The sequence below is a fragment of the Miniopterus schreibersii genome, assembly GCF_964146895.1.
Source record: "Miniopterus schreibersii genome assembly, chromosome: X".
NCBI lineage: Eukaryota > Metazoa > Chordata > Mammalia > Chiroptera > Miniopteridae > Miniopterus > Miniopterus schreibersii.
In genome coordinates, this window is record NC_138104.1 from 345,427 (window position 1) to 360,619 (window position 15,193).

The 15,193-nt window shown below is 37.1% G+C and overlaps 1 protein-coding gene across 6 annotated transcripts in view; it reads right to left on the bottom strand.

Moving 5' to 3' along the window:
* AFF2 (ALF transcription elongation factor 2) overlaps positions 1-15,193 on the bottom strand; it is a 393,556-nt gene that overhangs the window by 16,901 nt on the left and 361,462 nt on the right. For 5 of the 6 annotated variants that reach the window (XM_081125977.1, XM_081125975.1, XM_081125976.1 and 2 more), the window contains 7 exons: positions 13,576-13,798; positions 12,269-12,558; positions 11,654-11,717; positions 8,320-8,456; positions 4,737-4,808; positions 4,296-4,389; positions 1,239-1,291 (listed from right to left, as the gene is read on the bottom strand). In XM_081125977.1, coding sequence (XP_080982103.1) covers positions 1,239-1,291; positions 4,296-4,389; positions 4,737-4,808; positions 8,320-8,456; positions 11,654-11,717; positions 12,269-12,558; positions 13,576-13,798 — 933 coding nt within the window. Of the gene's footprint in view, positions 1-1,238; positions 1,292-4,295; positions 4,390-4,736; positions 4,809-8,319; positions 8,457-11,653; positions 11,718-12,268; positions 12,559-13,575; positions 13,799-15,193 lie in introns of those variants that run through there. The other variant, XR_013998027.1, reaches the window with a different exon arrangement.

The window sequence follows — 15,193 nt, forward strand, 5'->3', positions numbered from 1 at the left end:
AGATAACTTTGTTCATACCTGTCACCTCCTTCCACTGGACTATGTGCTTCTGGAGTGCAGGAATCACACTGAATTCAGTTGTGTCCTCAGCCCCTCAAAAGGAATTTCACCTGAAGTGTTTCCTGAATGAACAGGATGCAACCTTTGGGGGATTGTTTTGAGTTCCCTCACTCATTAGTTTGCTTAAAAAATCATTTCAGGAGGCTTTTCATATGACTTCACAAGCTTAAGATATGTTTGAGTTCTTTCAGTTCAGAATTTATATATATAAATATATTCTCAGTGATCCTTTAATGGCTGCTTACCCAAACTTGCCCTTGATTTATTCTGCTCAAAAGTATGTGTCCACAGTCATCTATTTCACCATTTTACTACTAGCTTGGGGTGGTGAGGGTGGTATTGGCATCAGAGTAGAAACTAATGCTCAATCAAGTAAGCTCAGGCACATAGCCAGTTCATGGCTGAGCCAGAACTAGGACTCAGAATCTCCCTCTTGGAAGAAATAGCTCTTCAGATGGGCCTGGAAGTCATTAGGTCCAGCCCTTTGATTTTAGTGATGGAGAAACAAATCTAGAAAAAGGAAGAGATTCACTTAGCTTACCTTGGAAGTTAAGGGCAGCATCAGGACCAGGTCAACAGATTTCCAGATACCAACCCTACTCCTGGAAGACTGAGCTGCCCCAAGCACATAGAGCTCTAAATATGGCTGCAAGAGTGGATGAGTTCACTGAGCCTTAAATCAGCATTACAGTAGATGCATTTATATTTTAGGTCAGGGTATTTTAGTATTAATATAAAAATCATCATGAAGGCTCAGGTAATTGGCTAAGGGCCTTCATATTTTCAGCATTATTATGTCTTTGGTTTTATTAAATAGCACTTACCATATATCAATAAATATTTCATTGGCCTTTCATTAGAGTGAATTATTGAAAAATCACTACATTAAAGTTAACTTTTATCCTGCCTCCCTGAAATGGCTTGGGGTTTGCCATCTCATTAACAGATATTTTTAAGGCCATAATTTGGCTTAAAGATTAAACAGTTAAAGAAATTTTGAATCAGATCATGTTGAACTTTTCTGTCCTGCCATTAGCTAAAACCTGACTAGAATTTTGTGTGTACAAAAATTACTGTATTCACAAAATTGACCATTGCTTCTGAGTTGTCAATACAAAATATTTGGGGTCTATTACATCACTGATTTTCTGAAAAAGCAATTTTCATAAGATACTTACTTTCCATTGCCTACCCATGAAGATGGTATCTGAGTGACTTTTGAAGCATTTTGCTAAAAAAGAGAGAAAAAGAGGGAAATAAGGACACCTATTTGTGTTTTATTAATTCACAAACAGATGGAAGTGTGATTTAGAGTACTTTAGTATTGATTGCAGCATTTTGGGATGCCTCCTGTTTCGTTAGCAGAGCAGGGATGTATGTGCAAGTCAGCACACCAGGACACACACTCGATGAAAATAGCTTGTTAGGATAATTAGTGGGCTTCAATCAGGGCCATGAAAGTCACTTGATGAAAGATATTATATAGTAAAAGGCCCAGTGAAATCAGACTCAGTTCTCCAAGAGGTGGTTTAATTATCGTCATCTGAAATTTATTCTGCAAAACAAGCTCTTCAGAGTATAGGCAAGCTTTTCACCTTTAGCTCCAATTGCAAACATATTCCCTAGGATGCAAGATTGGCTGTAATTTCTGATATCTTAGGAATGTGCTAGGACCAGGCAATGGTTTGTGGTTTTTTTTTTCATGAATTGACCTGATTTGCTATCTTTACATGCAAATCCTTGTGGCTGACAGTGTTCAATATTTAGCATTGCAATGGAATGTTCAACATTTTATTTTCCTCTGATGGGTCTGGGCTGGTTTAAAGAATGTGTCTGCTGCATTTTAGTGGCCAAGCACATGTGGAGTACAGGGAAACCTGATACTCAGCATCACCACAATAGAACACATATCTAGTTCATTATAATGACTTTACCAGGTTGGAGCCCAAGTAGCACAGGTCCAGGATACTTGTGGCATTGAGCCTGATTCAGGCCTGCCTTTCTGGTCTCAAGGCCCAGGTTACACTCCTCTTCTGCCTCTCAGGTTAGCATCCAGCCCCCTTTGCAAATGGGGTGGTAGGGAGAGAGTCAGCACTTTCAGGAGCCTGGTGAGAATGCAACACTTTTCTGGAGCTCAGAGACCCATGCCTAAGTTACATTCTGCATACTCCAGGTTTTAATCTCAAAGAATGTCAATGCACTGCCAAAGGAATGAGTTATTAAACATCTGTTTGGTATTTTGCAATGCCCTGAAAGTTACACAGGACAGGCTTAAGAGGACAGCACTGGTTCCCAAACTGTGATCACAATACCAGCAGCATCAGCATTACCTGGGAACTTGTTAAAATGCCAATTCTCAGGCCCCATCTCAGACCTACAGTATCAGATACTCTGGGGGATGGGACCCAGTACTCTGGTTTCATGAGCCCTCTAGGGAATTGGGATGCTCACTTTTCTAGAGCATCAGCAACTGCATACATATGAAGGAATAGGCAGTTGTATTTTAACCTGTCCACCTACATAAGCACTAGCTTTATGGCATTATGGCCACACGACATAATAGCTAGTGAACTTGCTCTTTTCCCCAACCCAGTCAGTGTTCTCACATAGCTGCCTGTGCCCTGCCACTCACTGGGTTTGGATGATTGACATAAGGTCATGATTTAGTTCATTTCAATTTCAAACAACTTCTTTGGTGCAATTTAGCCAAATGGTCCCATGTAGTTGGCAAATAGATTAGATGATAGATGATTAGATAGATAGAGGTAGATAGATAAATAGATATAGTTAGATGATAGATAGATATAGATAGATAGATGATAGATTAGATAGATAAATGATAGATGATAGATAGATAGATGATATAGATAGATAGATATAGATAGATAGATATAGATAGATAGAGAGATGATAGATATAGATAGATAGATAGATAGATAGATAGATAGATAGATAGATAGATAGATAGATAGATATAGATAGATAGATAGATAGCTAGATAGATAGATGATAGATGATAGATAGATAGATAGATAGATAGATAGATAGATAGATAGATAGATGATAGATAGATGATAGATAGATAGATAGATAGATATAGATGATAGATGATAGATAGATATAGATAGATATAGATAGATGATAGATAGATAGATATAGATGATAGATAGATGATAGATAGATAGATAGATAGATAGATAGATAGATGATAGATGATAGATAGATATAGATAGATAGATATAGATAGATGATAGATGATAGATAGATGATAGATAGATAGATAGATAGATAGATAGATAGATAGATAGATAGATAGATAGATGATAGATAGATAGATAGATAGATAGATGATAGATAGATGATGATAGATAGATAGATGATAGATAGATATGATAGATAGATAGGTAGATAGATAGATAGATAGATAGATAGATAGATAGATAGATAGATAGATAGATAGATAGATAGATATAGATAGATAGATGACAGATAGATATTTTCTTTTTAGACTAGCCCAACAGGAGCCCTGAGTCTCCTCAATTCTATATCATAACCAGTGTTGGGGGACAGAAGCAGCACAAGCTCCATGGATGCTCAAGCCAGTTATTTCTGTTACAGTGGCCAGGCCTAGCACCAGGCTACTGTTTGCAGTTTTCATCCAGGTTCACTCCCAAATTTTGGCATTGCATGTTGAGGTTGATATATATACCTTGCAAATTAAAAATTTCAGCTCCCTAGATGGTAGATTTATGTATTTGTTATCTGTATTTTTGTTGGTTTTGGTAACCAAAGCAATCAGTTGTATTAAAGTTCAACCACTGTACTTCAAAACTCCTCATGGTCACAGGGGCCATGGGGTGAGAAATTTCTGGACTAGTTTCTCATTTAACACAAGACTGGCCACAGTCACAGACATAAGTTGTGTCTTCTGGTGGGTCCACCATGCAGGATGGGGCAGAAGACATCATCCCTCTGACTGTAACTGGAAAGCCGCCAAAGGCCATTTGGTCAGTTCAGAGAATAACCAGGGGATTACAGTATTGTTGCACCTTCTCTCCCCGGAATCAAATCAAACATAAGGTCTCTACTGATGCAAAGAGGTAGGAGGACTACGGCCTGCTGGGATGAGGGAGGTTAAATATCAGCAACAACCTTGATATTTAATAACACGACTTCTCAGTCTTATTAGTGATTTAATCACTCAACACCTATAAATTATACAAAATAAGGATTACCTTAAAATATTCCATCAGGGATCTGGAGTACTTCATAGCATGGTCCTTCTTCAGTTTAAACATCCGCAAATAGAGAAGTGATAAACATCGGTAGCTGTGATGATGAGGAAAGGATTATGTTAATGCCAGTGCTTAAAGAAACTGATAAGCTGTAAAAAAAATGCTGATTCATAGTTTTAAGTTACCTTTCTACAGTTGCTGAGAAACATAAGTATTAAAAAATTAAAAGAGAAGGGGTAAGCATTAAAATCCCATCTTGATAAGAATATAAATCAGGGGAGTAAACGTTTAAGTAAGGGACTGGTGAAATCCATTAATTATCTCTTAAGGGTTTAATGGCAAACAATAATGATCTGGGCTAAGTAGCTTAAAGTTGATCTGGAGTTTTCAAATTGTTCTGTGACATTTCTGGCATTTTCTCTTGGCCTCCATGAAACTTACCATAATACTGCCAACTTTTTGTCCCCGTCTGAAGCCATGGGGCTTGCAAAGTTCTTTAGCCTCATTGCATACCTTTGAAGAGAAAGGACAAGCTCAAGTGGAATCAGTATTACCCTTCAGAAAGTCCCAAAGTCATTGGTATCCTCATCTTCTGAATGCATTAGCCCCACATTTGCTCTGGGCAGGAGGACTGACTAGGGTATGTAAACAAAAACACACTTTCTTGAAAACATAAATAACTGATAATCAAGAGTGCCACTGATGTGACTTACAGAAGTTAACTCTGGAGAAGTCAGCTAAATCTGGAGCCCATGTTCTAGGGCAGTGCTATATGAAATTACTATTGGTTTGGTATGTGTATAAATGCTGTTTCTAGGAATACCCTAGCTAAATATCATTGGATTTTCAATGGGAGGTGGACACAAATGTCAGTCTCAGTTGCATTTATGACATATGAGGTAAATAATATGCAACTATGTCTGACATGAGCGTGGGGAGACTGCAACCACACAGTTCAGATCTCTTCTAATGGCTCAGATTTGGAATATATTCCTATAGAAAATGGTTTTATTTTTTTCAAAGGAAGATCAATTTTACAGCATTTGATGGCCTAAATACCCTTAATTTATGGTGCTTATATATTTTGTCTTTCCATTCTCTTTAGTTGTTACTTTCCACACTGGGGTGATCAAAGCTTCAGTAATTCTTATTTTTCTTCTGGTTGAGCCTATTACATTGTGGGTGTTTAGATTTTTGAAAATCAATTCATTGCATAAAATCATTGTCTGAGCTTTATGCAATTTCATAGGTACTTGTGGTGGAATAAGTTTAGTGTTGCAGAAGGAAGTTGAAAGTGTGCAAGCAGCCTGGACTAGTTCTCATTTACGAGAAAGCGATGGACAACCAGCAAGTACTCTGTGCTTTCACCAAGAACTCCTCATTTTCAGCAGCCTCCTTAGAACAGCAGCACCCCTGGGCTTGCCCCCCAAGACTCTGCAATCCCTCAGCATACTCTATGCTCCTGCTCTCCCACTTATTGCTCCAGTTCTGTTCAGTGAACATTTTTCAACAAAAGGACCTGTGCAGTTGATGTGGGTCCCTCCTATTGCTGCAATATTAAGCAAAAGGATTTTTATTATGTAATAAATCTGTCTTGAACAGTTGGATCACTGAAATGTCAAGTTACTGTGATGTCCCACTTGTTTTCACAAATATATTTCCACTGCAGATTCCCAAGGCTCAGAGCAACTATAATTACTTGAATGAAGAAAATGAGGCTCTCTCTGCAGCCAGCATACTGTTGGGGATAAAGTAATAAAAATCTCTTCAACATAATATTACACTACTAAAAACTATGTTCGTATTACAGTCACCCTGTAATTGCAACCACTTTTGAAGTGACTTCTTAGTGGAGCTTCAATTGCTTAAATGGATCAGAAGACCTAGTTGCTTTACGTCTTTTTATTCCCAACTGAAATTTTTCTATAAAAAAATTATACACACATACTACAGCAAATGTAAAACATATATATATATATATATATATATATATATATATATATATATATATAGACAAAGGACACACAAAAGAGTGCATGTATTTTCCTAAAAGAAAATTAACAAGGAAGGAAACTATATGTATAGAGAAAACATGCATAATTTCACCCCATTACAACTATGAACTCATTTCCTTTCCAGGTTGGTTCACATGCAGGAACATGGTTTTCATGGTCAGAAATGTAATGTATAAATAATTCTGAAGCTTTCTTTTTTTAAGCATCATGTTATAAACATTTTCATGCAGCTACATAGTCTTCATCATTGTTGCAATTCAATGGCTGGAAAGTATTCTGTTGGGTGTACTGCAATGTAATTAATTAATCTTCTATTACTGAGTTTTTGGTTTGCTTCTAATTGTGTGCTACAATTTATGCCAAACAGAACACCATAGAGATAACTTGTTCTATTCCTACAATTATTTTCTTCAGCAGAGGAAATTCAGATTTCCAGAAGTTGAGTTACTGACTCAAAATATATAAATGCTCATTTCAATAGGTTTTCCTACACAATGCCAAATTTTCCTCAATTTACAATGATCAATTTCTACTCACATCACCAGCATAGGACAGTCCTAGTTCACCCATATTTGTGTGTGTGCATGCTAACACCAGGTATTGACACTTTTATATTTTCTTGTTAATTTAAAAAGTGCCTTTTCAAAAATTTCCATTTTGGTTGAACAGAGAACATGAATTTTCTCCATGTTTGTTCATTGTTTTTACTGAATTTTGAATGCTCATCATTTTTGCCAGAATTTTCATCTTGTGCACTTTGAAAATCACAGGCAGCCTTGAATAGACACTAAAAAATCAATTTCCCCTTAAAAGCTACAGAATGTCAGTGGTGGCTTTTGCCATGCATGAAGTCAGAGAGGTACTTTACATGATTCCCAGAGCAGAGAATAGCCAAAGATGGCTGCTTGGTCTAGCAACGCAAGGCTGGATCCTTCCTCACGATCTCCTTACTTTTGTGGCTTTAACTAAATATCCTTATTCTATGTGAGCATACTTTTTTCTTTATAATAGTTCACATTCTTCAGATATTTTAAAGTGCTTTCCTGTGAAAATATGCATGCTAAATTTGTTCAATGTTTCTAAAGGTTTACGTATAAGTGTCCTCAGATTTGTAAGCAACATAGTAAAAACCTAAAACCCAGGCCTGGCATTATTGATTAATCAAGTCAGAGGTGACCAGAATATAAGGGCCTATTAGGTTAAAAACTGTTTGCTCAATCAAAAGCAAATATTTAGTCATTCCAGCAAATGATCGTGCTTATCCACTATTCAGAGGTGGATTATTTTCCAGATATCTGCAAGTTACTAGAAAATACTAATTGGATATCACTTCTCTTTCTCCTTCTCTCAGGAATTTTTTGATTACCCATAAATTCTACTCTTCCAAGACCAACAGGCCAGAAATTTTCATTTAAAATACAAGTGAAACCAATAATCTATGCAGTTAAAACACCTTGCTGACTATTTCGAGCCAGAATTCGCCCGTGCAGTGGGCACTTGAATCCTTGTGATCAGTCAGCAAGGTGTTTAAAATTACTTAAATTAATGTAAGTGCAGACACTGGTTAACTCGTGACCAGTCAGCAATGTTCACACATGGAAACATGTGTGTAATCTCACTTTTTAATAATCAATGCAGAAAAATTCTTACAAAACATGGTTTATTACAGAAATTCCAACACCATTTTTTTTGAATTATAAAACTGCACTTTGAAAATACAAGTGTCAATGCTAAACAGTGAAATTATTATACTATGTCTCCATTTTAATTTTATGAATATTGTAATTTACAACATATTATAACCTCTGAAGGGGATAATTTATAAAAGCAGTGTCCATCAATTATAAAATTTATATCACATTAATAAAATGGCAAGAACTAATTATCATGATTTCTAACAAGATGCCTTGGATAAATCATTACTATGTAGAAATGCTATTTTAAAAAATAGCAACTTCTAATTATGACTGAAATGAGTTTAGGAAGTTGGTTGCAGAAAGGCCATTTACCTGAGGAGCTCCACAGTCTCAGAGTACATGGTATATGGAGACTTAGCTTCCAGAGGGTCACGCTCCATGGCATTGCCACATTCAGTGAAAGACAGGGCTGCATCGGCATAATTCACAGCTTTGCCAAATTTCTCAAACTAAAACAGGAATAAGACTCATCAATATATTCCCTTCTTTCCTTCATATAAAGGAAGGGTTCTTAAACTGGGACAATTTTTCACCCCTCCCCCAGGGAACATTTGGCAATGTCTGGAGACATTTTTGTTTGTTGCAACCAGGGACAGGGGATATCTAATGGGCAGAGGCCAGAGATGCAGCTACACATTCCACAATGCACAGGGAAGCCTCCAAAATGGAGAATTAGCCAGCCTAAGAGTGCAAAGGTTGAGAAATCTTGATGTAGAATGTATGAATTTATATTGACAATAATGTAACTAATTTAAGGTTCTATTTTCATCACATTAAGACTGGTTGAGAAAAGAAAACTGCAGCTAAGGTATCATGTGTGGTTGTATTATTTTGATATTATCTTTTTGATAGACCAGAATTCTAATCACTGCCTTGACTAGTTTCTATTCATTAAATTTACTAGACTGGTCATTGTAGTATCCTATAGACCTGCTTGCAATAAAACTCTGCTTTTTGTAGTTTCTTGGAAAACTAACATATATAGTCTTTGCTTGGAACTCTTTGTGAGCTCATCAACCTTACCCCAAAGAGAAGAGTAAGAAATTGATGCTATTGTAATGAAAAGTGGGAAGCTATAGTGTGACTATTAACAATAATCACATCACTTTCATTGTAAATAATGATCTGAAATAGGGTATCAAAAAGTAAAATTATATAGTAAAAATATATTTAGTTTTATTGCAAGCCTTGATAATGGTTACGATTAGTGACTTAGACATACTGATTTCTTTTTTATGTGTAATGAATATTATATATGACATTTTAAAAAATATATCTTTATTGATTTCAGAGAGAGGAAAGGAAAGGGAGAGAGAGAGATAGAAACATCAATGATGAGAGAGTCATTGATGGGCTGCTTCCTGCACGCCCCCGACTGGGGATCCAACCCCGAACACGGGCATGTGCCCTGACTGGGAATCGAACCCCAATTGCCTGGATACTAGGTTGATGCTCAACCACTGAGCCATGCCTGGCTGGGCTATGACATTTTTATAGTGAGTATATTATACAGTATTTAACATTTTCAATTTTTGATAGCTGGATGTAAGAATTCCACTAAAACAGAATTTTATGTAAAAGAACCAATATAGTGGACATATAGCTATTTTAATTTTCTTGTATACCTTTTATCAAAATATTTTCTATGCAACTGTGCAGGCTTCAATTCTCAAAATGGCAGAGTAGCTGTCTCTAGGAAAGGATTAAGTACAACTATAAAATGATGAGTTACAGGTGCTGCAAAATCTCTTGTTGTAAATGACTCCTTTTACAATAAGTGTTTTTCAGCTTTTAAGTACTGCAGGAATTCTGTGGTTTCCTTTCTGTGAGATGCTGTGGAAAATATTGTTTTCAACTAAATTCAAAGTGATTTTCTGAACACCTATTTATATGCAAACTATCTTCTTCTCTTGCCTTACAAAATAATCTCCTGAGGTCACCTGGTTCCAAATAGCTCTCCCATTTGGAGATTAATCTTTACATCCTGATTGTTCAAAGTGTGACTTCATTCACAAATTCATAGCTGGAAGAATCCTTAAAGACCTCTTAACCTCATCCCACCCCCCTTTTCAAAAAGGAGAAACTGAAGTCCAGAAGTCCAGAGAAATTTCAAGACCATGGTGCCATTTAGTGGTCAGATCACATCCCCTTTCTGAGCCTCAATTTCTCCATCTATAAAATAACGAGTTTGAACTACAAGGGGGCTTCCAATTCTAGAATAGACATAAACCTAAGAAAGATATCATATTGTAAATGAACATTTCTCATTCTTTTGTCATTATCACCACTTCCCGATGGAACTTTTTTAGATAATTTTTCACACCCACCCACTGAAACTTTAATACCAATGATATTCTGATGATCTCTTTATGTACTATAGCCCTTTGAAGCGTCACACACCATTGAAATATCTAAGACTGTTTCACCTCACTCCAAGAACCATTTTTGCCCTCATGAGGACAGAATCTCCCTAACTGAAAATGCATTGTCTAAATGGATTAGACCAAAGGTGGTATAGGGGGAACGTATGAACAGACCATGGATGACAGAGAGGGATGCTTATTTAGTTTTTTAATCCTCACCTGAGGATATTTTTTCCATTGCTTTCAGAGAGAGTAGAAGGGGGGGGGGTGAGAGAGAGAGAGAGAGAGAGAGAGAGAGAGAGAGGAAGAAAGAGATTGATGTGAGAGAAACACACTGATTGGTTGCCTCCCACATGCACCCTGACCAGGGCTGGGGATCAAGCCAGCAACTGAGGTAGGTGCCCTTGACTGGAATTGTACCTGGGACCCTTCAGTCCTCAGGCTGATGCTCTGACCACTGAGCAATACCAGCCAGGGTGGGATGTTTATTCTTAATCATATGTATATGTATTTCTGTGGCTTTGATTTTTCTCAGTTCTTTTAACTTTTCACCTATATGGTCTCACAGGTGTGTTCCAATCTTCACCAGCTTATGGAGTAGCTTGTCAAAGAAATAGTTATGTGGTCCCTTGTCCTGATTTTGACAGAGGAAAAACTCCAGAGCCTTTCTGCAGTACTTCAGAGTTGAGATCCCATGGTAGGAGGATCAATCAAACCAAACAAGTCAATGGCCTGAGCTCATTGCTGTTCTAGGTGACCAAAAAATCCAAATGACAGAACTTCCTCTCTTTGTACAGGGTCCTAGCCTCAGTGTGGGCCTCACTCTGGAAACATGTAATCAAATGCAGCAAGGAGTTAAGTTTTTTCTACATACCTGAGTTTTGCAAAGCCAATTTTTGAAGCTACTTTATTAGCTCTCCATAGCCCTCTTCTTGCCCACACTAGTTTCTGGTTTACCAGACTCAAAGAAAGCCCCCAACTTCTCTAGAGCAGTCTCAAAAGTCAGTTCAAATCCACTTGAAAGATAATGATGATAGTATATTCCATTTACCTTCTGAAGTTGGGGTAAGGGAAAGAACAGTGAATAAACAAATACATGAATGCCAGGGTATCACAGTGCAAAGAACTTTGTGAATTACAGTGTTAAGGAATTAACCAGCTCCAATCTCCCTATGTTAGAGCAGCAATGAGAAAGTTTGAATTATTTGTAAAGTGCCTTCTTTGTTTTCCTTCAAAGCATAATACCTTAATGGTAACTAGGCAATGAGAGGAAGCAAACCTACCAGTGCATCAGCTTTGTGCTTCAGCTTCTTGGCCTCTTGCATGTAATAATCTGCATTGTGGAGACTAAACAACAACAACAAAAATGATCTCTTTCAGAAACCAATGGTTCATCTTTTCATTAAAAACTGAATAGACAAAAATGTTTTTTACTATAAATCCATTCCTATATAACACTTTAAGAAGGACAGATAAATGAATGTTATCATTCATATAATAACTAAATTTGAAATAATTCTGTAAGTGGCTCATTAGGATAAATAACTACATCCTCTGACTCCCACCATTCCAGTTATCCAAACAGATTCAACAAAACCTAGCTGTAAACCTCTTTGTTGGTACACAGTTCTATTTGAAGACAGGAATAGCAAAGAAAGACAAAAAAACCTAGAATTAAGCAACTGCCTTTTGAAACAGTAACAATTAAAATGGACCAAAGACATTTCTTGGTTAGGATAGGAGTATGTGGGGAGGAGGGATATACTTTTAAAGCTATAGAAACTGCTGCTAAGGTCTTATTTTGGGTGACATATTGCATGGTGCTAGAAAAGTCACACCGCTCTCCCCCCCATTCACTACTCTCAAACAGGGTCATGAATAATCTGGGGACAACATACGAGTCATCAAAAGTGAGCTTTGGTCTCCGGACACTGGTGGTGCTGGTGGAAAGAAGGGGCAGGGCTGCCCAGGACGTCATCTCCAGGTGACTGCTACCCATTAGGCCAGTAGTGATGGTAGAGGTGGTGGTGGAAATGGTAGTGGTAGTGCTTGTGGTAGTAGCCGTGGCAGTAGCAGTGGCAGTGGCCATGACAGGGGTGGTGACCATGGCAGTAGCAGTGGCAGTGGAAATAGCAGCGTTGGTGACAGTAACGGTGGCAGAAGTTGCCTTTTTTGTAGTGTCTCCCTCCTGGGAAAAAGGAGGAGAAATCACTTCTTGTAACATAGAAATTCACACCTGAAACCTATATGATCTTAATCAATGTTACCCCAATAAATTTAATTTAAAAAGAAACAAGACAAAGGAAAATAAAATAATGGACACAGTTTGAGGATAAGTAGGTGACCTTGGTACATTTTATGAATTCTGTGAATAACCAGATTTTGTTTTATGATGACTCCAATCACCAAGCTAGTCAGGTGTTGGGATTACATAACGACATCATCCATGTCGTTATGTAATCCCAGCACCTGAGTAGTTTGGTGATTTGGAGAGGGAAGGAATGGGAAAGGGAGGACAGGCGGGGGAAAGGGTAAAGCAGAGATGACCCTGATGTGTATATTGTTGATAAGTAAACCAGGCCAGAATTTTCACTAAGGCAAGTATTAAGGTCACTGCAAAATGCCAGATCCAGTGCAGTAAAATACCAGACATTGTATTGCAATAGTTATTACCCAGGGACCAAGGCCAAAGCAGCCTTGTCATTCACATGAGGAACTTGACTGATTTCCAGCTGAGTGAATGCCACATGGTAGGCACTGATCATTTAGTGAATGAAAGAACAAGTAGATGGAATGGGATTGCCCAAAGTCACCGAAATGGGGCTGGAACTCCAAGTTACATCTTTCCATCACCCAGTTTAGTGGGTATGAATTTACCAGATGCTGTGGTCAGTATTTTGGAAGTGTCCTCCACCCCCAAAATATGAAAGGCTTGGACCAAAGGATGTCTAAAGTCCCAAGTCTCTGCATAATAATCTGTTTGGAGCAGTAAGGCTGAAATGAAAAATTCGTCCTAAAGTAGAATAACTGAAATTTGAAATAATGGAGAGTTTGTGTTTTTGTGTGTTCACACACTTATAGTTATTCTCTGCCTCTTCCTCCCATCCCCCTGCAACATCCCCATGTGGTTAAGTCTAGCTAGTTAGATAAGCTAAATCAACTTGTTTCCACCTGACGATCATAATATTTCTCCCAAGATGCTTACATTTACAGATATCCCTTTGAAAGTAGCACAGAATTTGCCTTCATTCCTCTTAGGTTTGGCAGAGGTGATCTGTCCAATCATAGGGATGTTTTTGTCTTGACCGAAGGGACCATTATTCCCACTGATGTTTCTACGGCGTGGAGGATCCTCTGGCAGTGGGGAAAGTGAAGGAGGGAACAGCTTTTCTTCTTTTCTTCTAATTGCTCTCCTGGATGAATTATTTCTGTTAAAACAAAGAGTATAGGGTGTCATAAAATTTTGTCTGTCTTTATTCTGAATTTTTCTATGATGCTGGTACTTTCAGCTGAAGTAATGTATTAGTTAATGACTCTTTATGTGTGATAAAGAATATATATAAAAACACATATAGATAGAGAGATGTCCCTCTCTATAGATATAGCTATAGATAAATGCAAACATATGTATACAAGAATAAAAACATGTATTTGAAGCTGAACTCTGATAAATATGTGTCTAATGCTGTGTGCTTCAGTGTGATATTGGTAACCTTTCAAGATTACTAATAATTAGATTTTTAATGGAAAATCCAATGTATACTTTAATCTTCATTTTTTGGAATAGTTCCTATTTATTTGGCCTTACGACTTAATTGCACAATCATACACTAAATGTTACAATAAACAATTAGTAGAAGGATATTTTATTAAGAAATACTATACTTATAGATTACTTAGAAATAAGTAATGGAATAAATATTTTATTTTTAAATTTGGGTATTATCAAAGACTTTAACTTTGTTTTTATTGTTGACACTATTAAAGATGTCCCCATCCCCCGCCCCTCCTTTGCCCACCTCCACCCAACCCCAGTCCTCCTTCCCTCTGATCATCACCACACTGTTGTCTGTGTCTACGGGTTATGCATATATGTTCTTTGCATTAAATACTTTAGTGGTACATTGCAAGTTGCATGTTCAAAATGTTCTCCCCCAATGGTAAGGCATAACAAGCCCCTCACCTTAAGTTCTTACATTGAAGTACTGATGATGTACTCCACTATACCAAACTCCATTTGGAAAATATTTTGTCATATTGCCACAAGACACCTGCAGTCCTAGGGTACTTCTGTGCATTCAAACTTATTTATCTGCTTATTAAATGAGCACCATCAAATAGACTGAGACTTCAAATGAAATAGTACAACTAAACCCTTATGCTAGCTGTTTGACATGGTAATCGGATAATGGATTTTCATTTTAGTTACTTTCTTTAGACTAATCAATGTAGATTACTTGAATTTTAATCTTTTCTTAGACAACTATATTGCACTGTGCAGCCATTTACTTTTCATGATTATCAACTACAATTTTGAATAGCAAATTAAGTCAACAAGGATTTATGTTTTCTTCTTGGTCAATTTCAGTAAGTGTCTAGAAATATAGATTTACAAAATCTCAAAGCAACAAATCGAAGATGAACAAGCATTCAAGTAGTTTGATTTTCTGAAGTGGTAGAAGTCAATGCAGTCTCCTTGTTCCACTTCTTCTACATGGCTCTATGTCAATTCTTGTTATGTGGCAAAATTTTTAAAAATTTAACTGTTTTTGCCATTAACTTAATTGGTTAAAATTAATTAAAATATTTGTCAATGGATTTCT